This window comes from Mobula hypostoma, chromosome 4, assembly GCF_963921235.1.
Source record: "Mobula hypostoma chromosome 4, sMobHyp1.1, whole genome shotgun sequence".
NCBI classification, from domain to species: domain Eukaryota; kingdom Metazoa; phylum Chordata; class Chondrichthyes; order Myliobatiformes; family Myliobatidae; genus Mobula; species Mobula hypostoma.
Window position 1 is genome coordinate 10,303,888 of NC_086100.1, and position 26,985 is coordinate 10,330,872.

General features: G+C 42.0%; 1 protein-coding gene across 1 annotated transcript; it reads right to left on the reverse strand.

The window, feature by feature from the left end:
• Positions 1 to 1,071: 1,071 nt before the first annotated feature.
• LOC134344705 (extracellular calcium-sensing receptor-like) lies at positions 1,072 to 19,760 on the reverse strand. Its single transcript, XM_063044789.1, has 5 exons — positions 19,485 to 19,760; positions 17,220 to 18,056; positions 15,488 to 15,715; positions 2,066 to 2,189; positions 1,072 to 1,979 (listed from the first exon to the last, which is right to left on the reverse strand). Exons 1-5 carry the CDS (start codon positions 19,740 to 19,742, stop codon positions 1,072 to 1,074), a joined length of 2,355 nt encoding a protein of 784 aa, XP_062900859.1. The 5' UTR covers positions 19,743 to 19,760.
• Between the last annotated feature and the right edge of the window lie 7,225 nt (positions 19,761 to 26,985).

The following is a 26,985-nucleotide window of genomic DNA, read 5'->3' on the forward strand; positions in this document are numbered from 1 at the left end:
TGTTTTAGCACCAATCACTGTAGCTAATAAGTTTTAATTATTAATATTAATGGAACAAGCATAACCATACATGTGGATTTTAACACAATTCTTCAGTCCTAGTACAACCCATGGATTACCAATCAGGGTACAGTATGTCAGAAATCAAAACCATTAGCTAACTTCGCAGTTTTTCGGGCCACACAACACCGAGTGACTGCGATTAACCAAAAAATGACCACTGTTCAGAAAATTCAGGGTGACTCAGCCTAGACATTTTATCATTTTATTGTTTTGTTGGTATTTTGGTTACACGGACTTGCGACATTTTCCAGCTATTCCCGTCAAACTAATAGAATGGTTATTCTCTGGGTTTTCTTTCACTTGTCTATTAAATATTTTGTATCATATTTAATGTCCACCTCAATTATATCATTTGCAAAATATTCAACGAAGTATCAACTGATTCCAAAGCATCTGGTTCAAATATTTTGGTTTTAGATTACCAGGTACTTGGAACCTTTCAGTTATCAGACTAACGTCACCACTGCAGCGTATCAAGCAATGCACGATGATCTGACCGTTATCTATTCGAGTTGTTCAAATGCATACCTCCGAAGTATACCAATATACTTGAGGTGCAATACATTCGGGAAGTACTTCTTAATCTTCAACATCAACACCCAGTTAAGAAATACCCTATTATAAATGCCTTAAGTGGATCTAATAATAAAAGGGATTAAATACCTTGCAAAGTTTAAACTTATCCGAGTTCCAATCAGAATTACCGATCGAACGTGTTTTGTGTTAATTTTGGATTAGTACTAGCTGAGGAGAGGGTTCAACTAGTAAAGCTTAGTCCTAGAGTAACTATAACTAGATATGATCATCACATTACTTCTTGATCATACTTTCTGTTAAATGTTCGCACAATCCACTCCAAATTATTTACAGCAGGTTTTAAATAAATTTAAAACATCGAATTTGAATTCTCAGAAAGTTAAACTACAGGCATTTCAGAAAAAATCAAAAGATTTTACAGGCGAGGATGACACACACGGATGACATAACGATATAATAGTATGCAGGTAGTTACAGTGAAGTCCCTTTCGCCATGATATATTTTTTCGTGTTAATCTCCGGTTTCAGTAAGATAATGTAGCACTTCGGTGCAAAAATGCAGACAAGCAGACCGAAGCTTGATGCCCAAATCGCGAACACTTCTACAGCCACGGTGTACTTTCCCGGAGAGCTAACATAGGCTGGAATAAATGTTATCCATACAACGCAAAAGATCAGCATGCTGAAGGTGATATACTTGGCATCGTTGAAACTGTCCGGGAGTTTCCGGGCAAGGAATGCAAGCACTAAACACACAATGGACAACAGAGCAATATAGGCCGACGCCAGGTAAAAGGCGATCAATGAGCCCACGTTACCTTCCAGAATAACAATGTCTCTGTAATGGATCATGTTTCTCAGTGGGTAAGGAGGGGACACACTCAGCCAGACAACGCAAACTAAACCTTGCAAAAGTGTAAGCATGAAGACGCCTAAACGTTGCTGAGAGGGTCCGAAGCAGTTCATCACGCTGCTGTTGGGTAGAGTTGCTTTGAAAGCAACAACGACAAGAACGGTTTTGCCCAAGATGCAGGAAATGCAGAGAACGAACACAACACCGAAAGCAGTGCGGCGCAACATGCAAGACCAGTCAGAAGGTTGTCCAACGAAGGCAAGAGAACAAAGGAAGCAAAGCAGAAGGGCGAATAGCAGCAAGAAACTGAGTTCGGAGTTATTTGCTTTAACCACGGGAGTCTCCCGAAACCGGAAAAAAATGGCAACGGTGGCCAATGTAAAGCAGACTCCCATTAGAACAAGCGTCACTAATACAAACCCCAAAACTTCTCCAAAAGATAGGAACTCAACCTTCTTGAGAACACATTGGGTCTTTGCCTCATTGGACCAATATTCCGACGGACATTTGATGCAATCGGTGGAGTCTGGGAAAGTAATAATTTGACATGAAAATGCGTGTGGGCACAGATCTACGGGATTGAGGGGCATTGCTGCATATCTCAACACTTACCAGTGGTGTTGCTGATCTCGCCATCGGCGCACTCTGCACAGTTAAAACAACAGATCGGCTGCCCTTTTCGGCTGACTTTCCTTGTTCCAGGAGGACAGGGTTCAGAGCAAACCGCTCGTGGTAGCTGAAGAAATAGCAAATATCCCAAGAATATTTTTTTTTTGGATTTGTAAATACAGCTGTTTCGCATGCTGAGCAATAATATATCTGAAAGATATTAAGCCAGAACAGGGGGGATATTATAATGGCTACTTTGAGACTAGAGATATGAATATATTTTGTCTCATACAGGAAAGATACGGCCCGGATTTCGAAATAGCGAATGATTGGCCTGAAGTAAGTGAATAATGAGTGGTATCTGATGAGAGCTCAATACATTCCCCAAAGAAGAGTACTTGCAAATGTTTATACTTGAGTACGAAAGTAAGTTGGCGATAAGCAACATTGTTCACATTGTGATAAATATTTTTGTGGGAAGGGAAACAGAAGGTAACATCAGACAAGAACATAATCTTATAACAATCAGTCACACGGCTTTTGAGCCTGTTCCACTATTCTGTCGGATCATGGCTGATCAATAATGGCCTCAAGTCCTCTTCTGTATCATTTCCCCTCACTCTCAATTCCTTCCAAATATCTACCTGACCCCATTTTAAATATATCTCATGAGCTGTCCTCCACCATCTTCGGCAGCAGAGAGACTCTGCGATTCACCAATATCCGAGATAAGACAATGTTTGAAATAACGACTATCTTCCCTTGTGACTATTTCCCCTTTTTCGATGCAGCCAAACTGCTCAGCAGAGTCACATTTACAATTTGAACCTTATAGTTTTTGAATGAGGTTATCCCTCTTTCTTTGAAACGCTTCAGAAAACGGACTTTAAAAGTCTATACCCCACTGCATATAGCATTTAGCAGGACTTTATCGAAAATAAACGTTTATATGTGCAACAGTACATTGAATAAAGACGTAGTCCGACCGATCGCTAACCAGACCATAGCTCTTTAGAACGCCTTCCAATCATATAGCTGTCTAAATTTCACTCAAACGTTGATATCGAAGCGCGATCCATCACTTGGAGCGCAGTACACCACACACCCACATCGAGCTCTAAGTGAAGATGTTCCGCATAATACTCCCCTTAAATAGTTCACTTTTCACCCATTACTCAGGACCTCCAATTGTAGTCTCTCCAAACCTCTGACTAATAAGCTTGCTTGCCTTTATCCTATCTGTAATCCGCATACTTTTGTATACCACAATAAAATTACTCCTCAGACTCCTACGGTTTTAGAAAACACATCCCAGCCTATTCATTTTTACGTGCAACCAGATCCTGATGTTCCGGCAACATCCTTGCAAACTTTCTCCACAGTCTGTCAAATTTATTAACATATTTTATGTAGGCAGGTGAATAAAACTGCATGTAATTATCTCAATCCGGCTTTTCAATGTATTGTGCAATTTCAGCAAGACATTCCAACTCTTGTACTAAGTACAAACATTAAAAGAGGCCAAAGTGCCAAAATATTTCTTTGTAAGCCCATTCACCTGTATAGCAGCGTGCAAGGAATTATGGATATTTATCTTTTTTTCTTGATTCCCCTGTTCTACTACACTCTGCAGTGCAATGGCGCTGCCCGTATAATACATCCGGCTTTGTCTCCCAAAGTAAAGTACCTCACACATAGTCTACATTAACTTCCGTCGGCTATTTTTGCCATTTTATTCAGCTGGTCTAGATCCCTTCCGTTGTTTCTCTTTCTCACTGTCCACTACAACCATAATTCTTGTGTTATCCACAAATTCACTTATCTAGTTTACCAAGTTATTATCCAGAGACTTGATACAGATGACCTACTTAGCGGATCAGGTACAATTCCCTGCAGCACACCACTCAGACCTTTAGACCATAAGATATAGGAGCAAATTATCCCGTAGTGTCCGCTGCGCTATTTCATCACGATAGCGGATCCCATTCAAGGCCATGCAGCTGCCCACTTACTTTATCACTGGATGCCCCGAACAACCAGGGATCTATCAACTTCCGCTTTAAAAGTTGGTCACGGACTTGCCCTCCACCACAGTCCGTGGCAGAATATTCGACAATTTACTACTTTTTGTCTGGAAAAATGAAAGAAAAATCCTAACTTCTGTCCTGAGAGATCGACCCGCAACATCGGAGCTGTTCCCAGTATACATCGACCTTAACACGCCCTTTCAATATTTGGTCGTTGTTAATGATATCCCCGCTCATAATTCTAAATTTCCGTGAGTATAGTCCCAAAGCTGCCAAACGCTCCTCATATGTTAACCCCCTTATTCCAGGAATCATCCTCGTTAACCTCTTTTGGACATTTTCCGATGAATATAGATACTTTGTGATATAAGCGGGCGAAAGCTTTTGATAATACTGAAAGTGCAGCCTGACTAGTGTCTTATAAGGCTTCAGAATTATATCCTTGTTTATAAAAATCTATTCCCCTTGAAATAAATGTCTGCATTGCATTTGTCTTCTTTACCACAGACTCACACTCTGTAATAACTTTCTGGTGGTCCTGCACGAGGACATCTATGTCCCTTTGCACATCTGATATTTAAATTTTCTTCATAATCTGTACACACTGCAATTTGCCCATCGCCACAATAGGTCAACCGCAGACGCAATCTCAAAGGCGTGCGTGCCGCACGGCCTTAGGTTCCCGGGACAATACAAAAACCTACGTCAGGATGCTGTTCATCGACTATAGCTCAGCATTGAACACCATATTCCACAATCGTGAATGATTAGTTACAGAACCTGGACCTCGGTACGACCCGATAGCCTCTGTACATCCTGCAATTGCATCATCGACTTTCTAATCGGATGACCACAATATGTGCGGTTCGGTGAGAACACCTTCTTCTGGCTGACGATGAACACTGATGTAACTTAGAGGTCTGTGCTTAGCCTACCGCTCTACTCTCTCTACAACTATGACTGTGTGGCTAGGCATAGCTCAACTACCATCTATAAAGTCGCTGACGATGCAGCCATTGTTAGTAGAATCTCAGATGGAGTGCCGGGGGCGTATGGGGGCGAGATATACCAGCTCGTGGAGTGGTGTGGCAGCAACAACATTGCAATCAACATCAGTAAGAAGAAAGAGCTGATTATGGACTTCAGGAGGGGTAATACGAAGGAACATATACGATTTCTCAAAGACGGACCTAAAGTGGGGAGGATAATCCGCTTTAAGTTCCTGAATGTTAAGATCTCTGAGGACTTCACCTCGTCCTAACATACCAATGGAGCTATAAGAAGGCAGGACAGAGACTATGCCTCATTAGGTGTTTGAATAGAATTAGTATATCAACAATAAGAGTCAAAAACTTCTGTAGATGTTCCGTAGAGAGCATTGTGTCCGACTGCAGCACTGGCTGCTGTGAGGTCGGGGTGGGCGGGAGTGAGTGCTATCGCACATGACCGAGAGTAGCTGCAGAGGACCGTAAATAGAGTCGGCTCCATCTTGCACACCAGCGTACAATGTACAGCAGGACATATGCAAGGAGCGGTGTCTCAGAAAGGCAGAGCGTTCGTTATTAAGGACACCCAGCACCCATGGCATGCCTTTTTCTCACGGCACTGTTATGTATTTATATGTTTGTTTGTTTGTTTGTTTGTCTATTTACTGTTTTTTCTATATCATGCATTGCATTTTGCTTCTGCTGCTAGGTTAACAAATGTCACAGGCTTACTCCGGTATCATATAACCTAATTATGATTCTGATTCTGATTTAGATAACAGTCGGCGCTTTTGTCCCTTCACCCAATGTGAATTGTCATTTTTTTTCCTAATACTGTATTCCATCTACCATTTCCTTACCCCTTCTTTTAATTTGTCTATGTCCTGCTGCAATCGCTTTGCTTCGTCACCTATCCCTAAACCTATCTTCTTATCATCCACAAACTTTGCCACAAAACCATTAATTTCACTGTCTAAATCATTTAAAAACAATGCAAATATTAGCGGTCGCAATACTGACCCCCAAAGATCATCACTGGTCACCAGCAGTCAACTAGAAAAGGCTTCTATTTTCCAGCTCGTTGCCCCTGCCTTCTGCCTGTCAGATATTCCTCTACCTATGTCAGTATACTACACCATATGATTTTACACCTAGCTTTCTGCACCTTTCTTAAGCTCTTCTTTTCTTCTTGACTAGATTTACAACGACCTTTGTATAGCACCGTGACTGTACCCTACCATCCTTTCCCTGTCTTATTGGAACGTACCTATGCAGAACTCCACGTAAACATTGCCTGAATATTTGCCACATTTTATCCGTGCATTTCCCTGAGAACATCAGTTTCCAATGTATGCTTCCAATATCCTCCTGATAGCCTCATATTTTCCCTTACAACAATTAAACGCTTTCCTAACTTGTCTGTTCCTATCCCTCTCCAATGCTATGGTTAAAGAGATAGAGTCGTGATCACTATCTCCAAAATTCTCTCCCACTGAGAGATCTGACACCTGACTAGGTTAATTTCTCTGTAGCAGATCAAGCACAACTGTTCCTCTTGCAGGCTTATCTACATATAGTGTCAAGAAACCTTCTTGAACACACCTAACAAACTCCACCCCATCTAAACCCCTTGCTCTAGGGACATGTCAATCGATATTTGGAAAACTAAAATCTCACTCCACAACAACTCTGTAGATATTGCAACTTTCCAGAATCTGTCTCCGTATCTAACCTTGTTATCCCTGTTACTATTGGTTGGTTTATTAAAAAAACACCCAGTCGGATTATTGACCACTTCCTGTTACTAACTTCCACCCAAATAGACTCCGTAGATAATCATTCTGTCTTCCTCCTTTTCTGCATCCGTGCCACTATCTCTGATCATCAGTGCCACGACCCCACCTTTTTTGCCTCCCTTCCTGCCCTTTCCGTAACATCTAAATATAATATATTTTCAATATATCAGTAAAATAACTTACTGTCCTTTAACTCCTCGGGCAGGGCAAACTCGTGCCTTCTTTTGGCCCTTCACAATTTCCGTAAAGTACCTCTACGGTCTCTTGCAAATCATATAGAGCTCAAAGACCTTGCCTGTTCATCCCTCCACTCCTTCTGTTTCTTAAGAAAACCCTCAACATCTCTCGAAAGCGAGTTTTCCTAAACCTAATTGCCCTTCATCTGTATTCTGCTGGAAACATGCAAACTTACTAATCACAACATTACACATTTGAAGGCCTTGCTGCAATCATGATGGTAGGCACTGAAAATGTCGTATTCACCCACGAATACCTTCATTGGCTCTGTTAATATGCATGTGAATTTATACAACCCGGTACCTGTGTGCACACCTATTCACGTTTCGTTTTGTAATCCTAAATAGACAGTCAAAGAAGAAAAAAATTAACACCCGGCGGGGGTGGGTGGGGGGAGCGTTTACGCTGGCCAGGCATTCCCCTATATCCCAATGTGCTCTACTTCTATGATTGCTGATATCCAGAGAGTTATATCTGCTTATGCTTCCAAAATCCGCACTCTTACCCTATGCCAATCTTATCTGACCAATCTATGATGTTTCAATTTCTTTGGTCGAGGTCATATGACCACGAACAGATTGTGCCATTTCCCTTTAGATGTAGGCCAGGGATATAAGTTATTGTGCCTTATGCTGCTTCTTTCAGCCTTACGCATGATGTGATTTCCATTGTCTGTCCAATCCAGACTGCTTTAAACCAGTCAATCAGGTCAGCGAAGCACTGGACCATGCTCATATAACCTGGCTCTTTTGCTTTAAATTCATTCATTCCGATCTGGTAATCGTCTCAGACTTATCATATCTTTAGCGCAAACTCCTTGTGTCCACATTCAATTGTTCTTATTAGGATATCCCCGAGCAAGAATCGATTCGCCAAACTGTTCATAAAATAGCGGCTGTATGGACGGGCGCACAGAATGGCCGCCTCAATTCTTGACAACACGTAACAAGAACAGATAATTCTACTTTGTCTGTTTCCATTGGTTTTAAAACATTCATTCTTCTGAATTTGTAAATTGCTGTTATTTCTGTCCACTAGACTCTTACTTATTAAACACATTTTCCAGTTCTCAATGTGTCACAATCCACACTTCGCAGATAATTTCTGATACTATCAACAGTGGGATTTTTTTTCCAATTTTGAATCATAACTCGATGACCAGGCGTATCGTTTTCCATAATTGCATTCCCATTAATGTAATTATGATAATGAGAAAAACAATTCCCCGAAATGAACGATTGTCAACTTCGCTGTCTCATTTCCTAAAGAGATTTCCATTAGACCATTAGAGATAGCAGCAGGTGTAAGTCATCTGCAACCTTTGGACCACCACGCCCCCACCCCCCACCGCTGAGTCTGCACCACCATTCAATCATGTCTGGTCGTTTTCTTTTAATGTCCTCCTCAACCTCAGTTCCCAGTCATCTCTCTGTAGCCTTTGCTGCCGTGCCCAACAAAAACCTATCAATCTCTACCTTGAATATACCCATTAACCTGGCCTGCACAGATGCATGTGGCTAAAGAAATTTCTTCGCATCTCTGTTATAAAAGGGCGACTCTCTACCCTGAGGCTCTGCCCTTTTGTCATAGACTCTCTCAACATAGGAAACATCCTTTCCAACTCCACTTCGTTTCGGCCTTTCAATATTCGAAAGGTTTCAATGAAATTCCCGCCTCATCCTTCTTAACTCCAGGGAGTACAGACCCACAGCCATCAAAGTTTCCTGGTATGATAACCCTTTCATTCCTGGAGTCGTCCTTATGAACATAATCTGGACCCTCTCAGGTGCCAGCACTTCTTTTCTAGAATGCGGGGCTCAAAACTGTTCACAATACTCAAGGTGAGGCCTCACAAGTGTCTTATAAAGCCTCAGCATCACATCTTGGCTCTTGTATTTAGACTGTTTGAAATGAATGTTAACATGGCATTTGTCTTCCTCACCACAGACTGAACCTGGAAGTTAACCTTCAGGGTTTTCTGCACAAAGGCTCCCAAGTCCCTTTGCATTTCAGAGTTTTGGACATTCTACCCGTTTGGAAAATAATCTGCACATTTATTGCTACTACAAAAGTGCATGATCATGCAGTTTTCCAACAGTGTATTTTATTTGGTACATTTTTGCCCATTCTCCTAGTTGGCCAAAGTCTCTTTGCATCCTCCCTGATTCCCCAGGACTACCTACTCCTCCTCCAAATTTCGTATCATCTGTAAACTTTTAAAGATAAGAATCGATTTCATCATCTAAATCATAGATTTTAGACAACATAAAAAGACGAGTTCCCATTACCGTCCCCTGCGGTACTCCATTAGGTACTGGGAGGCAACCAGAAAAGGTTCCCTTTTTCCCCACTGCCTGCGTGCTACCAATCAGCCAATTCTCTGACCATGTTAGTGCGCTACCTGTACTACAATGGGCTCTGAACTTGGTAAGCAGCTTCTTGTGTGACACCTTGTCAAAGGCCTTCTGAAAGTCCAAATATGCAACATCCGCTGCATCGCCTTTATCTATCCGAGTTGTAATCCGCTCAGAAATTCCAACAAGTTCGTCGTTGGGATTTTCCATGAAGGAAAACATGCTGACTTTGCACTACCTTGTCCGGTATCACCAAGTACTCCATCGCCTCATCCTTAACAATTGATTCTAACATCTTTCCAACCACTGAGCTCAGGCTGGCCTATAATTTCCTTCTGCTGCCTTCCTCCTTTCGTAAAGAGTGGAGTAACGTTTGCAATTCTCAGTCCTCCGGGACCATGCCAGACTGTAATGATATTTGAAAGATCATTTCTAATGCCACCATAATCTCCAGCGCTGCCTTTTTCAGAACCCTAGGATGTAGTTCCTCCGGTCCGACTCGCTTATGTACCTTTAGGTCTTACAGCTTTTTGAACACCTTCTCCTTGTAACAGTATCTTCACACAGTACAACATCAGGCATGCTGCTAGTTCCATCAACAGACGCAAAACACTAATTAGTTCATCAGCCAACTCCTTGACCCCGGTTATTATTTCTCCTTCCTCAATTTCCAGCAACCCTGTTTCCACTCCCATCTCTCTTTTGTGTTAACGTACTTGAAAAAAAAACAACAACAACTTGATAATATTTGCTAGTTTGTTTTTGTATTTCGGCTTTTCCCTTCTAATGACATTTTAGCTTCTCTCTGTAGGGATTTTTCGAACTTTCCAATCTTCTCTTTCCCCAGCACGGTTGTACTATTTTACTATTTAACTATTTCTTCATTTTGGAATACACATGTCCAGTACACTTCTCATTTTCCTCAGCAATGCACGCCATTGCTGCTCTTCTCACATCCCTGCCAGCAGCTCTTTCCAAATTAGTTCCTGCAACTCATCTCTCAAAGGGAGATTGCAATTTCCCTTACTCCACTTAAATGCTGGTGCATCAGACCGTATTTTCTCCCTATCAAGTTTCAAGTTCACCACAATCATATTGTAGTCACTGGTTCCTTGCATTATTTTACCTTCAGCTCCTTAATCGCCTCCGGCACTTTACATAACACCCAATCTAGTATAGTTGATCCCCCAGCAGGCTCAACGGCAACTGCCGAGAAAAGGTATTTCGTAGGCATTCAGCATAGTCACTCCTTTTATATCCGTTCCCAATCTAATTTGCCCAATCGACCTATATGTTAAAATTTCCCACGTCTACCATAGCATTGCCCTTTTGACTCAGCTGTTCTATTTTCTGTTGTAACTTGTGGTCCACTTCCCAGTTACTGTTGGGAGGGCTGTATATAAATGCCATGAACATCCTTTAACGCATGCAGTACCTTAACTGAACCCACAAGTATTCAAAATCTTGCTATCGCATGTAGCACCATACTACTGATTTGATATCTATTTTTCCAATGGAGCCACACCAGCCCCTCTGCCTACCATCTTATCCCTCCGATGTGACATGCAACCTTGGAGGTTCAGCCCCCAAGTACAAACAATCCTTAAGCCACGATTCAGTGATGGCCACAACAACATACCTGACAATCTGTGACATTGCAGCAAAATCATCCACCTTATTTCTTATACTACGCGCGTTTAGATACAACACCCTGACTACCGTATTTGCTATCCTTTTGGATCTGCATCACTAATGCTTTAACCCAGCCTGTTGGCTGCAACTAAGTCTCATCACTTGCCTGCCTTTCCTGGCAATCTGACCGCACGCTATCTTTGATTTTTTTACCATCCGTTCTATGCTGAGTCCCTTAACTCCAGTCCAAACCGCCCCCCCCCCCGCCTAGTTGACCCCAACCCCTAACAGCTCGGTAACCTACCCCCTCGGTTTCACGTGCAACCCGTCAATTCTGCATAGGTCAAGGCACCTCAAGAAGAGCTAACAATTATCCAAAAACCTGAAACCCTGCCAGCTGCACCAGCTTCACCGCCACGCTTTAATCTGCCAAATCGTCTTGTTTCTAACCTTAATGGCGCTTGGCACAGGCAACAATCCAGAAATTACTACCCGGGTTGTCCTGCTTTTCAGCTGTCAACCTAGGTCTCTAAATTCTCTTTTCAGTACGTCGTTGTTTTCCCTTCTTCCATTGTCGCCGGTACGAATATGTACCAAGACTCCCCCTCCCTCTCCAAAATGTTATGGACGCGATCCGATCACTTTGATCTAGTTCCCTGGGGCTATTTCATATCCAGTTGGAATTCTGTGCACTTATTAAGGGCGTTTCTCTCTATATACTTGATATATTCTTGCCTACCCTGTTCTTTTTTTCAGTATTGGAGTCCCAGTAAGTATATGGAAAACTAACATTACTGTTTATCACACTGGAAAAATCTTGCAACAGCTAACAATCTAAGATTGATCCTTGAAAACTCCCTGACGGTTGTGGGGGCACGTATGTTATCCGACTAACGAATTCATACCTATCATGACTCTGACCGCTACCCATATGGCCTTGCAGGGCGACCGCTCCTGTCTGTCCGCTCTGAGCACTGCTGTGATATTTCGCTGCCTAGTAATGTTACAACTCCTCTCCCTAAAGGCAGCTCCCAACCGAGCGTAGACTTCGAGCTACAACGCCTCCAGCGTCATCTCACCAGAACTGCAGCAGCAGGCAATCCCGATTGACCTCTCGTCCTAGCTACAACAGACGCAAGACTGTTGTCTCGCCGCCTTTATCGTCACAATGGAAAGGAAACAGGCATGCCTCCAACAGAGTCTTGCGATTGCAAGTGAAGCATCATAGGAAGTCATTCTGGATTACACTGTATACTGCATTTGAGTATCAACTCTGAACATAGACAAATTGGAAACATAGTTTCATCAAGCATAAGTCTTCATTTCCTGACTTTGCATGCGCAATAAACAATATATTTCCAGACAAACATGCTGCCGTGGCGGTTTTGATCCTATGCTATTGGGAATCTCATACCCTTCAAGGAAAGGAAGTGATGTTGAGATACCAACAAGGCCTCACTTGGAGCATTCTGAGCAGTTTCCTGCCACTGATCTTAGAAATGTTATGTTAAAACTGGTGAGGATTCAAAGGATGTTCACGAAAATGATTCCATGATTGAACGACTTGTCACATCAACAGTGTTTGATGATTGTGTTTTTTGTATTATTAGAATTCAGAAGAATGAGGAATGAACTTATTGAAACATATCGAGTGGTGAAATGTCGTGATAGAATGGATGAGCCTAGAACGTTTCCTATGCTGGGAAGTCTACGAACAGAGGACAGATTTCTTCAGCCACAGAGGAGCGAATCTGTGGATTTTTATGGAACAGGCAGCTGATCAGTCCTTTATGAATATTCAAGACAGACGTTGATGGATTTTTCATTGGTCTGGGCATGTAGGGAAACGGAACTGTAAAGGAGAAAATGTTCAGCCATTATGAAATGGCGATAGGCCAAATACCATCACTATACTCCTATATAATATGGTCTCGTGGTCATAGTAAACTGAAGTTTAAAGTCCCTTGGTGGGGTAATGGTAAACCATACCACTAGGATATTACTGCCCCTCCAGTTCAGGTGCGAACTCTTCCTTCCATACAGGTCCAAATTTCTGAAGTCAGCCTTCCTGCACCATTTCCCCAGCCCCGCCTTCAACAGTACGTTCTGGCAATTGAAGACACACTAGCAGGTGGACGGGAAACAACCATTGTATCACAACGCTGAGGGTCCTGGCCTTTAACGCAGCAGCCAGCTCCACGAACTAACTTTGCTCTACCTCGCCTGTTTGCGAAAATATTTCGTTTGTACCTCTGGCTGCACAACATACCACGTAATAATGCCGAGAATCTCTCCGTGATATCACTGGCACGTGTACCCCGGAGGTAACTTACCACCTGGGACTTTAATTCTGAATGCAGATCATCCATTCTGATTGCCTGATCAACGAATCTTCTATCACTACTACCCTGATCTTCCCCCGTCCCTCGGTGCCGGAGCCTGGCTGATGTGACTTTGCTCTGCTAGAGCAACGCCACGAATAGTAGAGAAAGCGGTACATCTCTTGGTAAGGGGCACGGCAGCATGCGCTACTCTTCACTGGTGCTATTTCCCTTTCCTCGTCCTGACGGTAACATAGTTTTCTGTGTCTTTTCTATCTTTCCCTCAGCCTTCCAAATGCAAAGAGTTTTGTCCATTTCCAAATGCAATTCCTTAAGACGGTCTGTTAGAAGCTGCATCTGGATCCACCTCAAACAGGTGTAGTCATCAAGCAGGACTGCAACATTCCCACTTCTCCTGAGAGTAACATTCCTTTCTTTTGCCTGGCTTCCCCACTTCTCTATGTGTGCAAAATGAAAGAAAGAATACATAACGAAATTAGTGTGGCCTACGCGGATCCTCGCTGTCGCCTCGAAAAGCCCAGGCGCAACTCCCCACTAATACGGACTCGCACACGCAGTGGCCGCTCTTCTTCAAAGTAACCTTCTTTATTCCATCTTGCCAAGTTCCAAGTGCCTAAATATGCACAATCTAATATCTCTTCGGAAACAGGGGCGTACAAAAATAGGCGACAGCCCCTGCTGGCTTCATTTAATGTCACAGGTATTCCAGGCATGTCATCCACATCAGTAACATGCAAATGTATGACATTTCGCCAACATAGAAAAGGCCATAGCGTATTTTGTTTTGCGTTGTTCTTTAAACAGGGTGTTGATTAGGTCCACCTTAAAACCTACGTTCAAATTTGCCATAAACGTAAATATTTGAAATGTGCTGCCTTATAAGTTCCGCACAAAGAAGAGACGTATATCTGAGACTGCCGAAGATCAGATCCAGAGTGAAATATTTGATATAAAAAAGGAAGGTGCTGCTGACCTTGATGGTGGGTAATTTATTAGAAAGTATTTCTAGGGAATGTATAAATGAGTGTCTGGATATACAGGAACGGAGGAATAGTCAAAATGGCTTTGTACGGTGCCGTTTGTATCTAACCGACAGTGCTGCGTTTTCGAGGAAGTTACCACGATAACTAAAACAGTTAATGTCTACAAAGTACACTCAGATCAGCGTAGGTTCATTAGTCCGATGGCTGGGTGGAAGAGCAGTCCATGTATCGACTAGGTATTAACGTTAGGAAATGATGCTCTGGAATGGAAAATAGAATTTAAACGCAAACAACAGGAATTCTGCAGATGCTGGAAATTCAAGCAACATACATCAAAGTTGCTGGTGAACGCAGCAGGCCAAGCAGCATCTATAGGAAGAGGTACAGTCGACGTTTCAGGCCGAGACCCTTCGTCAGGACTAACAGAATGATGGATTCACAGAAGGACACTGTGATTTTATAGTAACCTATTCAGTTCGTCGAGCTCCTGTGCAGTCTGGTCATGGCCAATCTACTCTTGACTTAACTCCTATTTAATGCCATTTCCTCTTCAGCCTCAATTTATTTCAAATATCTGCCTGATTGCATCTTAAACATCACTCATGATCTGGCCTTCACCACCGTCAGGGAGCAGACTGTCCAGAAGAATCAGGGGCATCTTAGAAATAAATGTCAATGCACTTCAATCTGAAACGATGAGCATCGTGATTTTTTCCCTTGTTCAATACTCTCCAACTGCTCAACCGATCTCAATATCTACCCTGGGGAACTGTGTCCTAGAATCAGGTCATCTTTCATTCTTCAAAGCTCGTAAAAAAAAAAGCAGATTATATTGTCGAGACTGCACTTTATATTTCATTAACCTCGAGCGTTGCTGGCCGTAGATGTTTCTATAATATCACCGATATTACAGGAATGAAGCAACACACATCAAAGTTGCTGGTGAACCAGCAATTTTGATGTCTGTTGCTTGAATTTCCAGCATCTGCAGAATTCCTCGTGTTTGCGTTGTAGGAATGAATCTATTTTTTGATTTCTCCAGCATAAATGCATGGAAAAGAACCATACCGTATTTCCGCTCGTGCTCCACATGATTTCCTCGATATTAAGCATTATTTTGCGCCCAGATAGAGCCGTGCCGTCATAATATCCGACGTTTACAATGTCGACGCTGCCCTTGAAATTCTTTTGTAAGTTCACGAATTCGTATCTGGGTACCGGGTCACCATTTTCATCGAAATACACGGTTTCTCCAGTCTTCGCTGTGAAATTTACGGTGCGGAGGTAGTGCAGCAACTAGGGGAAAGACGGCAAGGGAGGCTCTTCTTTAAAACTATAAGTACCACAAAAAGACGAGACACACCAGGGTGCCCAATATTCAGTGGGATAGGTTGCATTTAAAAGGGTGCCAAATATTTGAAAGCGTGTGAAAAAAATATTGAATATGTCATATCTGAATGCCCACAATACACGCAAATGCTGGGTGATGCTGCAGCCAATTAAAAATTGGTAAGTATGACGTTGTAGGTATCGCTGGGTGAGAGCTAAACGACGATTGCAATTGGGAGCTTAGTATTCAAAGATACACATTCTATCGAAATGATAAACGGTAGGCAGAGAAGGAGAATTGTCTCTGCTGGTAAACAATGGCATCGAAACTCTTAGAAAGAGGTTACATAAAATCGAGGAATATGGAGTCCATGTGGGCAGAATTGAAAAAAACGCAATCTAAGCAGACGGTGATGGGAGAGATTTTACGTGGTCTTCGATGCAGTGTACAAATTACAGCAGAGAGTGAAATAAAACCCAAAAAGTCAATATTGCTTTAGTCATCTGGGATATAAATGCACAGATATATTGAGGAAATGAAGTTGATTCTGGAATCCAGGAGATAGAATTTGTAGATTGTTGCCGAGGTGTATTTTTTGGGGCAGCTTTGGTTGAGCTCACTATGAGATCAGTAATTCTGGATGGGTATTTTGTAATGAACTGCTTATAATTAGGGACCTTAAAGTTAAGAAATCCTTAGAAAACAGTAATCATAATGTGAAAGAATTCACTCTGCAATTTCATAGGTCAAATTCAAAGTCAGATGTATAAATACTACAATAGAGTAAAGGCAATTACACAGGCAAGAGAGGAACGCTGTCTAAGCTTGATTAAAAGCGGTCAGTGCCAGGCATGAAGGCAGAGCAGCAATAGCTGGAGTTCATGGGAACAAATCAGAAGGTGTCGGGTAGATGAATACCAAATAAAAGGAAGTATTCTAAAGGCAGGTCGACGCAAGCTTTGCTGACAACAGAAGTTAAAGTCAAGTTAAAGTAAAAAACAGAGCATATAATAGAACAGATAATACTGGGACTCTGGAGGTGATGATATCTGAAGGCAGGTTAGCTAAAAATATCAAAAGTGATAACAAAGTTTTTTTTTTCCAATGTAAGTACTGCCAGTGTGAGTATTGGACCGCTGGTAGATGACACTGGAAAGCCAGTAACAGTAAAATAAAATGGCGAACAAACTGAAAAAGAACTATTTTGTATCAGTCTTCGCATTAGGGATATGACGGAACTTCGGCAGGACTAGGGAGCAACAATACGTGCAGATGCTAATAAAAGTGAGATGCTTGGGAAGCTGAGAGTTCTGAAAGTAGATAAGCCATATAGACCTGATGGAATGCACTATACTGTAGTTACACTGTAGTCGACACATGAAAATCGAACGTTATAAGCCGCACACCGCTATCATACCTGTCGCTGGTGTCAGTTTTGTTCTTTCTTTGCAACTGCACATATAGGCCTACCTGCCAAGGTTCGAAATTTGCAATATTCGCGCATGTGTTATTCATAAAGGGTCCATCTCCGTCGACACAGGTTAAAAGATCATGCAGGGCGTGAGCGATGGAGTAGACTGCTTTATACACGTGGTATGAACTCCCGTCCATTATGGCCGGAAGGTAGCTATTCTCTCTGCCTTCCATCTGTTCCTTTCCCGTGCATTGCCGCACAGGACGTGAAGAGTTATTCGGGCTTGTCCCATTCGGGCTTGTGCTAAAAGAGCAACTAAACAGATTTTCCCAAAACTCCGCTACTAAGTTATTGTCAGGAAAGTTGGAAGGATGGACACGATGAAGGTGATCTCTGAGATTATCTATCTCTGTCCTTCGGGTGGCTGGACCTATTGTCCCGGTGAGATAAATCGCTCTTTGTTCCGGCGGGAGAAGATTTCTTGTCACCCAAGACTCACTTCCAATCCATTGTATACCCGTTACATTTTGTCGCCAAATCTCATTCAATAAAAGTCGCATATCACCAGCGTGAACAAAGGCTACTACCACCTTAGTAGACGCCTGTTTAATCACTTGAACAACTTTACTGATTTTCTCTGGCGAGTCGGTTCTGTAAAATGATTCAGAGTAGGCAATGCAAATCCCAATGTTTTCCACATGTTCCAGGAATCCTTGCATTCTAAAATTACCATAATCGGTGTTACTTCTAATAGCTCCGATCCATGTCCAGCCAAAGATTCTCACCAGCTCAGCGAGGAGTTTGGACTGGTATTGGTCGCCGGGGATAGTTCTGAAAAAGGTCGGGTATTCTCTTTTGTCGCTGAGGCAGGAGCAGGTGGAGTAGTAACTAACCTGTAACGAGGGAAATGAAGGAAATAAATGAAAAGCAGCGTCTGGTTTTGAAATGTAAATGTCAGTTAGTCCTATTGCGGTTCTTTGTGTTTTTTTTTTGTTTGCACATCACCATAATATCGAATATCCAACACGAAGGGCGTGCAAAATAAACAATCGCAATTACTGGCATCATTTCTGTTTTCCGGTAATATAAACACTAGTTACACAATCAGGATCATTGCGTTCAGTTCTGTTCGCTCCATTATAGAAATGATGTGGCGGCTTCAGAGGAGGTGGATAAGAGAAATCTTCTCGGATTATGGGGTATACGCCTTAAGGAGATTGGACAAATTTGGGTCGTTTTCCCTGGACCGGCATAGTCTGAGGAGAGATCTAACTGACATTTATGAGAGGCATCGACAGAGTAGATAGCGGTATCTTTCTTCCACGTTTATAATGTCTAATGCTACAGCGCATGAACTTAAAGTTAGAGGGTCTATATTTATAATAGATTTGCCGAGAATATTTCTTACCCAGGGAGTGGGGCTGTGTGCAATGCACTGGCAAGATTTATGGAGTAAATAAATTGGAGAGACTCATCCACGCGCAGCTTAAGCACGTGAACATGTATAGAAGGCAGTCATATGGGGAATATATATATACACACACTGATAATGTGACAATGTGCTAGCTATCTACATGACACGGAAGACAGAGCAGTAGGATTTACAGAGTTAACAGCCTGCCATGCAGCAGGCACCCTCTCTGCACACAGCTCATGAATACAAAGGACCTGCAAAGACCAATAGTGTTCTACACCTGCACGATTTCCAGAAGTTTCCGGTCAGCTTGAACTCAACGTTAGACTGTTTTCGGGACCTCACCCTGGATTGTGTCTCGGGGATAAATCCTGAAGCATGTCCCATGAGTGGGTATTTCTGGAAGGTAGCGGATGTTTGAGATTAGAGTTTTCTTTCTCCGAGCTGGGATACCAACCACGGTTAATGAGCCACTTCTGTCCGAAGAGACAGGTTTTAAGGCGTCAGCAAGCGACAGTTCCCCCCGTCTCCACTGGTAGATCCGATTTCGCTGGGCCAAGAAGTTAAGTCATTAGTGAATACAAAGAGCTGAACTTTATTGCTTGAAGCTATTTGGGACTCTCGTTATTGGGAGCATTTAATAGGTAACATGGGCTTATGCTCACTACTTCTAGGGTTATTGCAACCTTATGGTAAGTCTGCCGAAGATCACTACTACAAAATATAATATCTGATGGGTTTCTGCCATAAGAAAATCTCAATATATAGATTATTTTCATTAAGTTAGTTTCCTAAATTCGGATGTTTCCTAAATTAAGATGTATTCCTACTTCAACTCAATCCACACCTTCTAATAAGGAAATGGTAAGCCTTTAATAAAAATGCAGTCAAATATTTGACATATTACCAGCGGAATCGCGAAGGATCCCATTGTCCTTGCCGTTACCATGGAATTTGTAGACATATCGCAGCCAACAATGGCAGCGACGTTGGAGGAACCTCTACAATGAAGATATTCAATTGATTCGTCCTCCCCGTTGATCAAAGCCAGCGCTCTTTTCGAGGCGATCGCGGGGGATGAGCAGTCATCGTAGATCTTATACCCGAGTGTGATCCCTGGGAGGAGATTCGCATTCCGGTTTATTTCTTCAATGGCAAATATCATCGTCTGTGCCAGTCGGAAGCTTGCAAAACCAAAACTGTGGTATAAATGTAAAATCAGATTATAAAAGTGTTCAGATTCCTAATACAATCACATACCAAGTCAAAGATTTAAAATGTATATATATTCTTATTGTCGATAATGGTGTCTATAATACTGACCCGGGGTGCGTCACCATCTCAAGATAACATATACGATTCATTTCACAGTAAGCAACACAGTCAAATCAACCTATCGTTAGTGATCAAGTGGCAGTACTTTCCTAGTAATACAAAGGCTAACTCATAAGTGCCGGGATAAATGGAACATAGACCACACAAATAATACCAGAGCAACTCGGCAGGCCGGGATAAGTGAAGTGATCAATCACGTTTCCGTCCGATACTCTTATTTCACGACTGTAACAGAAGGGTGTAGCACTTCATATAGGCGAAGAGCCGAGGCCAGCAGCCTCTCTAATCCCGCTGAAGGGTCTCCGCACAAAGTATCGAAACTTTTTTGTCGTCCAGAGATGCTGTCTTATCTTCAGAGTTTGTCCTGTGTTTTGTATCTGTTGCTCAATATTTTCAGCTTCTGCTGAGTCTCATGAGTCTGCTTAATGAGAAATGTTGATTGGTAGACGTTCTGCAAAAGTTGAAGTTAATTTATTGACAAAGTATGTTTCTTTCAGCGGTGGTAATGATTGAAGTTCATATGAATCCAATTTGAGTTCTGAATAATTTGAAGTGTGGGTGGGTAGCCAGTTAACAGTACATAATGTAAATAAACTCCGCCATCTTCCATTATTTCAAACGATGTTCTGAAATTTGATTTGCGTTATTTTACTTAAATATAAATACAGAATAAACATTCAACATTTCTGTACAGGGATAAACCATCGGCTAATGATGTAGTGCCGAACTACTTATACTTGAAATTAAATGCCTAATTAATCTAATTCTTACTGCCTATGCATTGCCCGATCTCCACCCCAACCTCTATTCCCTACACATTCATGTGCCTATGAAACATCTATTTCATTTGCCTCCACCACCACTGACAACACATGCCAGCGACCCACCAACATCCTTGTTAAAAGAAAAACAACAAACAATCTTATCCGGTCATCTCCTTTCATTTTAGCCCTTCGCACTTATGTCCTCTGGTGTTATACGTTTGGAGTTTTGTAAATTATGCTGGTAAGCTATTCTTTGGTTGCGTCATAATTTTATAATCTCTCCTCAGGTCTCCTCTCAGTATCCGCTCTTCCAGCAGAAACGAACTAATTTTGTCCAATGTCCCCTTATTGCACACGCCCTATAATCCAGACAATATCCTGGTAAACCTCACCTGCGCCATTATCAAAGTGCTCGTATTGTTCCTGAAATCGGACGACCCGAAATAAATGAAATACAACTGATATTTCAAATTAGTGTTTGTCATAATATAAAGGATCAGATAAGCGCATGTCTTGTTTTAAAATCTTGACACATCCTTAAAGTAGTTTAGCATTCATCAGACAATAGTTTAAATCATTGAATACATGAACATATAAACACGTATTTCAATGAATATTAATGTACATTGTAGCTGAAACTTCTTTTCAAATGTGAAGTTACGTTGCACCGACGCATTGACAAAGTTCGTACGGCATTTAGGCAGGTATTTTGAGAGTAGATACCGAAGAAATACAGAGTTTGGAATGGCACTATGGTTGGCATTGACCAGTGAGCTGAAAGTAGCAGCTGTGAGCCCCTCTGATTTATGATATTGTGAATTTCAGCAAATTGACAAAAAATTGTCAAAGAAAATGCAAGATAGAACTCTAACGTATATTAACAAAGTAACATTATTAGGCATTTTCCCTCTGACATTTTTTAATGGACACAGAATCGAAGAATCTTCTTCCGGGGCATCTCGTCTTAGAATGACAACAATCCAAGATTGCAGTAAGTTTCATAGTGTTGTCGGCACTGCGCGGCCCGTTAAGGAAACCACCTCCCCTACATGCCTGCACTTCTTACTACCTCAGCAGAGCAGCAGGCATAATCCAAGACCCCCCTTCACACATCTGGCCAATTTCATTGTGCATACAAAAATAAACAAGTGAACACGTAAAACTATGCAGGAGTACCACTTTCATCCCAGAGTTATAAGAATATTGAATGTTCTGTTTCTATAAAAGGATGGAGTATTGACCATAGACTCCAACCCATTATGGCTTTGTGCTTGATTGACCATCTTTACTGAACGTTCTTGACAACTGTGAAACTATATGCTGAATTTTATTGTAGTTGTCCATGTTACTATATAATCAGTACACCTTTCCAATGAAGTTATATGTGTTGTTGTGTTTAACGAATTAATCATGAATGCAAAAGGTATCACTCTAAATAAGCATCCGTTAGTCTCGTGAGACCATGGATTTGCGCCTTGGAAGGTTTCCAGGGCGCAGGCCTGGGCGAGGTTGTATGAAAGACCGGCAGTTGCCAATGCTGCAAATCCCCCCTCTTCACGCCACCGATGTTGTCCAAGGGATGAGCACTAGGGCCGATACAGCTTGGCACCGGTGTTATCGCAGAGCAATGTGTGGTTAAGTGCCTTGCTCAAGGACACAACAGGCTGCCTCAGCTGAGGATCGAATTAGCGACCTTCACATCACTAGACCGACGCCTTAACCACTTGGCCACGCGCCATCACTCTAAAGATACGTCAAAAAAACGGTGTAAATTTCTTTCAGATGTTTGCTTGGTTGGTTTAGCCACATACTTTGGATCATGGCAAAGGTAACACACGATCTCTTATGATAAACGGATTTTACAACACAGGAGAGTATGTGAAATTGACATTTGCTTTACAATAACATTTAAAATAGTTGCAGATGTGGTTGTATCTAAGCGTCGAAGTTGTAGCGCCTGACATTGAAAAAACTAATAAATGCGTTGCCACCAGGATACGAGAGAAATCCTTCCGGAGAATTGTTCGTAACACGAAGTCAATAATGCGGCCGCGATACTTGAATAAGTGGTATCACAGAAGAGGCGATGCTGCCCATCACACTGATGCAGGTAAACCCATCGCACTGACGAAGTTTCTGTGTGCGTCTGCACTTTAAACGGACGTTAGTAACCTGGAGAAGATCTAAAAATGGCCGAAAAAAAATCACCAGTCCAAAATGGGGAGCAGATGCTCTGATTAATCATAGGCAACACTGCTGCTGAGAGGAGTCATTTTCTCCAGCTTTGTTATTAAATTTGCACGCCAGAATGGTTGATACCTATCCGTATCAATTGTGGTACCATTACCGAAGGCATGGATACAGCAATTGCTGTATTCCAGAATAAAAATCTGTATTGCACCTCTGTACCTCCATCTGCAATTGGATCCTCGACTTCCTAACCGGCAGATCACAATCTGTGCGGATTGGTGATAACTTCTTCTCCTCGCTGACGATCAACAGTAGTGCACCTCAGGGGTGTACACTTAGCCCACTGCTCTACTCTCTATATACATATAACTGTGTGGCTGGGCATAGCTCAAATGGCATCTATAAGTTTACTGATGATACAACCTTTGTTGGTAGAACTTCTGGTGGTGATGAGAGCTCATACAAGAGCGATATATGCCAACTAGTGGTGTCGCAGCATCAACCTGACACTAAATGTCATTAAGACCAAAGAGCTCATTGTGGACTTTCGTAAGATTAAGGCGAAGGAACACTTACCTATCTTCATAAAGGGATCAGATAGTAAGCAGTTTCGTGTTCCAGGGTGTCAAGATCTCTAAGGATCTAACCTGCTTACAACAAATCGATGCAGTTATAAAGACGGCAAGACAGCGGCTTTTGGAATTTGAAGAAATTTGGCATTTCAACAAATACACTCAAAAACCTCTATAGATGCATCGTGCTAGAGAGCGTTCTGCCTGGTGTGGGGAGGGGAGGGTCCAACTTCACTGGGTTTAAAGAAGCTGTAGAGAGTTGTAAATTTAGTCAACTGCAGCTTGGGTACTAGCCTACAAACTACCCAGGACATCGTCAAGGAGCAGTGCTTCATAAAGTCAACGTACATTGTTAAAGACCTTCAGCACCTAATGTATGCCATTTTTCACTGTTACCATCAGGAAGGAGGCAGAGGAGGGTGCAGGCAGCCACTCAGCTATTCAGGTACAGCTTCTTCTACTCCGCCATTCGATTCCTAAATGGGCATTGAACCCTTGGACACCACCTCATTTTTGACCACAATTTTCAATCTATTCAATATACGCATACTGTCTAAAGTATACTGAATATGATTTGAATTATTATTATTTTATTATTATTATATATATATTTCTCTTCTATATTATGTATTGCATTGAACTGCTACTGCTAAGTTAACAAATTTCAAGTCATATGCCGGTGATAATAAACCTGATTCTGATTGTGATTCTAGATACACAAGCTAATGGAGGAATTCAGCGGGTCAGACGGGGTGTGGTGTTGGTGAAATTATTCACCCGAAACATTGCCGTATATTTCCTTCCACAGTACCTCCCTGATCGGCTGATACAGCACCTTGCTTATATTAACTGTTGACTCCATCAACTGCCGTCATTTTTGTTTCCATTGATTATATCTCTCTCAAGGAATACCCAGTAGCCTTTACAGAATACCCAACACACAACAGATTGAACTAGTATTAACCGATGCAGCACCTATCATGGTTGTTACGTTCGCTTGGATGTATGTTTATGTGACTGCACAATTTGTAAGGTAGGCACAGCGATTTCCTCGGGCGCCTTCCTGAGAGAAAATACATTGTCCAGCCCAGTTTTACAAGGATCCCTGAGCAGGAATACAGACCCAGTTATATTGTTCACTGCTGGTACATGATGAAGAGAAATAACGTATACTATTCCGTTCAAAACTATATTATTTGTGTTACGATTATATTTCAGTCGCCCCGTAACAATTGAAGAGTTGTATAACAAACATATGTTTGTGAAGGCACACGAAAACTAACGATAATTCAAACATTTCACGTTGATGTACAATGGAAAATAAATATTATTCAAGGACGCTGCTAGGTAGCAATAAAGGACCATTACAATGGTACACAAAATCATCGGATGATAATTTTCTATCGAATTGAAAGATCTATTCGATGTGTAGTAATAATTTCTGCTAACAGAAGAGATGTAAACCCACCTTTTACACTCAGTGCTATTTGGAGAAAGGGTAAATGTATGGAAGTGATGAATAGGATCCAAATGTATGGTGAATATCCCACCAAGTATGATATCTCCATTCTTCGCTATATCAGACAAACTCTCCTTTACTCGACGTTTGCAGAGGATTCCGTGCGCTTCTGGGGTAGCGGTGAGGAACACGAAAAGCAGGAACAGAAACATTGTATTTTTAAAGAGTCTTTCACGGCCAGTAGAAAATCGTGGATTTATATTGTCTGCAATATGATCTGAAGATGTCCCAAAACGGATTTAAAGTGCAGTCACTGTAATAATGTATTATGTCTCTAATAATGACTTGGTACATAAGGGATACAATTAAAAATCTAGGTACATCTGTTTAACAGCTGGGACAATTTCTCAGAACAAAACAATTCCATCTAATAGAATGAGTTAAAGGCGCATTTTCAGGAAAGTGAAAACAAAAAAAAAACTTTTCATTCAAATTAGAATAAACTCCAGACAATATGAATGCTTCGAGCTGCTAATAATTCATTATCGGTATGCAATTTAGCCACTACTCACCTGATACCACCATGATTAACTAAAATCAATTCTACGTTAAATAACAACTGCACAACACAACTATAGCTGGAGACATCGATGGCAAGGAATGCAAATTCTACAGGAGGCGGTGGATACGGTCATGTCAATCACAGTTACCATTTGCCTTTTACCATTGAGTCCAGTTACATGGAGTACTGGCACAAGTAAAAAACATCCATCATCCCACCAGGTTCAGGAACTAAGCAACAACCACCAAACTTCTGAACTGGCGATGATAACTTCATGGATCTCTACTCTGAACACGTTACGACCTACATAATCACCTGAAAGCCCTCTTTACATCCCATGACCTCAAAATTGCTTTTCATGTGCATTGAAATCATGTCTAACTTTCCACGCTTTCATATTTTCCTGCCTTATCCTGATATCCATTAGTTTCCTTAATATCCAGAAATTCATATATCTCTGTTCTGTGTGCTAAAGAACCCCAAGGATTAATTCCTCTATTAATGAGAAACTTTCTCCTCATCTCAGTTCTGAGTGGTTCTTCTGGACTCAACATGTGAATCATTCCTCTGCACCCATTCCCATTGTGTCAGCTTTTGTCGGAACATCTCACTTTCACTTCAACACCGGAGCATATGGAGGTAATCCATTCAATTCCTTCTGATGTTGTAAACCTGTCATGGCAGGGCAATTCCGGTGAATTATTGCTACACTTCTTCCTTTGGAAATTGTGTTAATACACATCATAATAATCAGTTCTGGTCTCGAACACAGCGGTGCGATTTCATATCGACACTTTTATACTCAGAAACGCAAGTGGTAATGCAGATGCTAAAAATCTAGAACAAAACAAGCAACGGCTAGTAGAACCCACTGGCAGCAATGAATTAACAGTCGATGTTTCCAACAGAGTTACTTCATCCGGACAGGAACGGGAGGGGATTACGCCAGAATAAGAAAGTTGTATTAGCAGTTAGAATCCAAGTTAGATGGTTCTGGTGAAGCCAGTTAGATGGGGAGGGAAATTGTCACAATGGGGGCGTTGGGAACGGACCCATATGCAAGACATAGACACCGAAGTACTAGGAACAGGACCTGACTAGAGTACGGAGGTGACAGGATACAGACAAAGAGCAGGGACAAGAACTCAGACTTGGGCTAAGACTTGGACAAGACAGGGAACCCAAAGAAGGAACAATTCACTAGGAGCCTGGGTTTGGGCTCTGAGCCAGAGACTGGACAAGGACCCAGAACCTGAGTCTTGTGTCGGGCTCGGGCCTTAGAAACGGCAAGGACGTGACCTGGCTACCGAGCAGGTCGTGGCAGGGGTCTAGAAGCTTGGGGCTGCAGGCTGGCGTCTTGGGTCTTGAGGATTGAGGCTGGAGTCTTGAGTATTGAGGTTTGAGGCTGGGGTCTTGGGTCTTGAGGATTGAGGCTGGGGTCTTGTGTCTTGAGGCTTGAGGCTTGAGGCTTTGCTCTTGGGTCCTGTCGCTTGAGACTGGGTCCTGGATCTTGAGGCTTGAGGCTG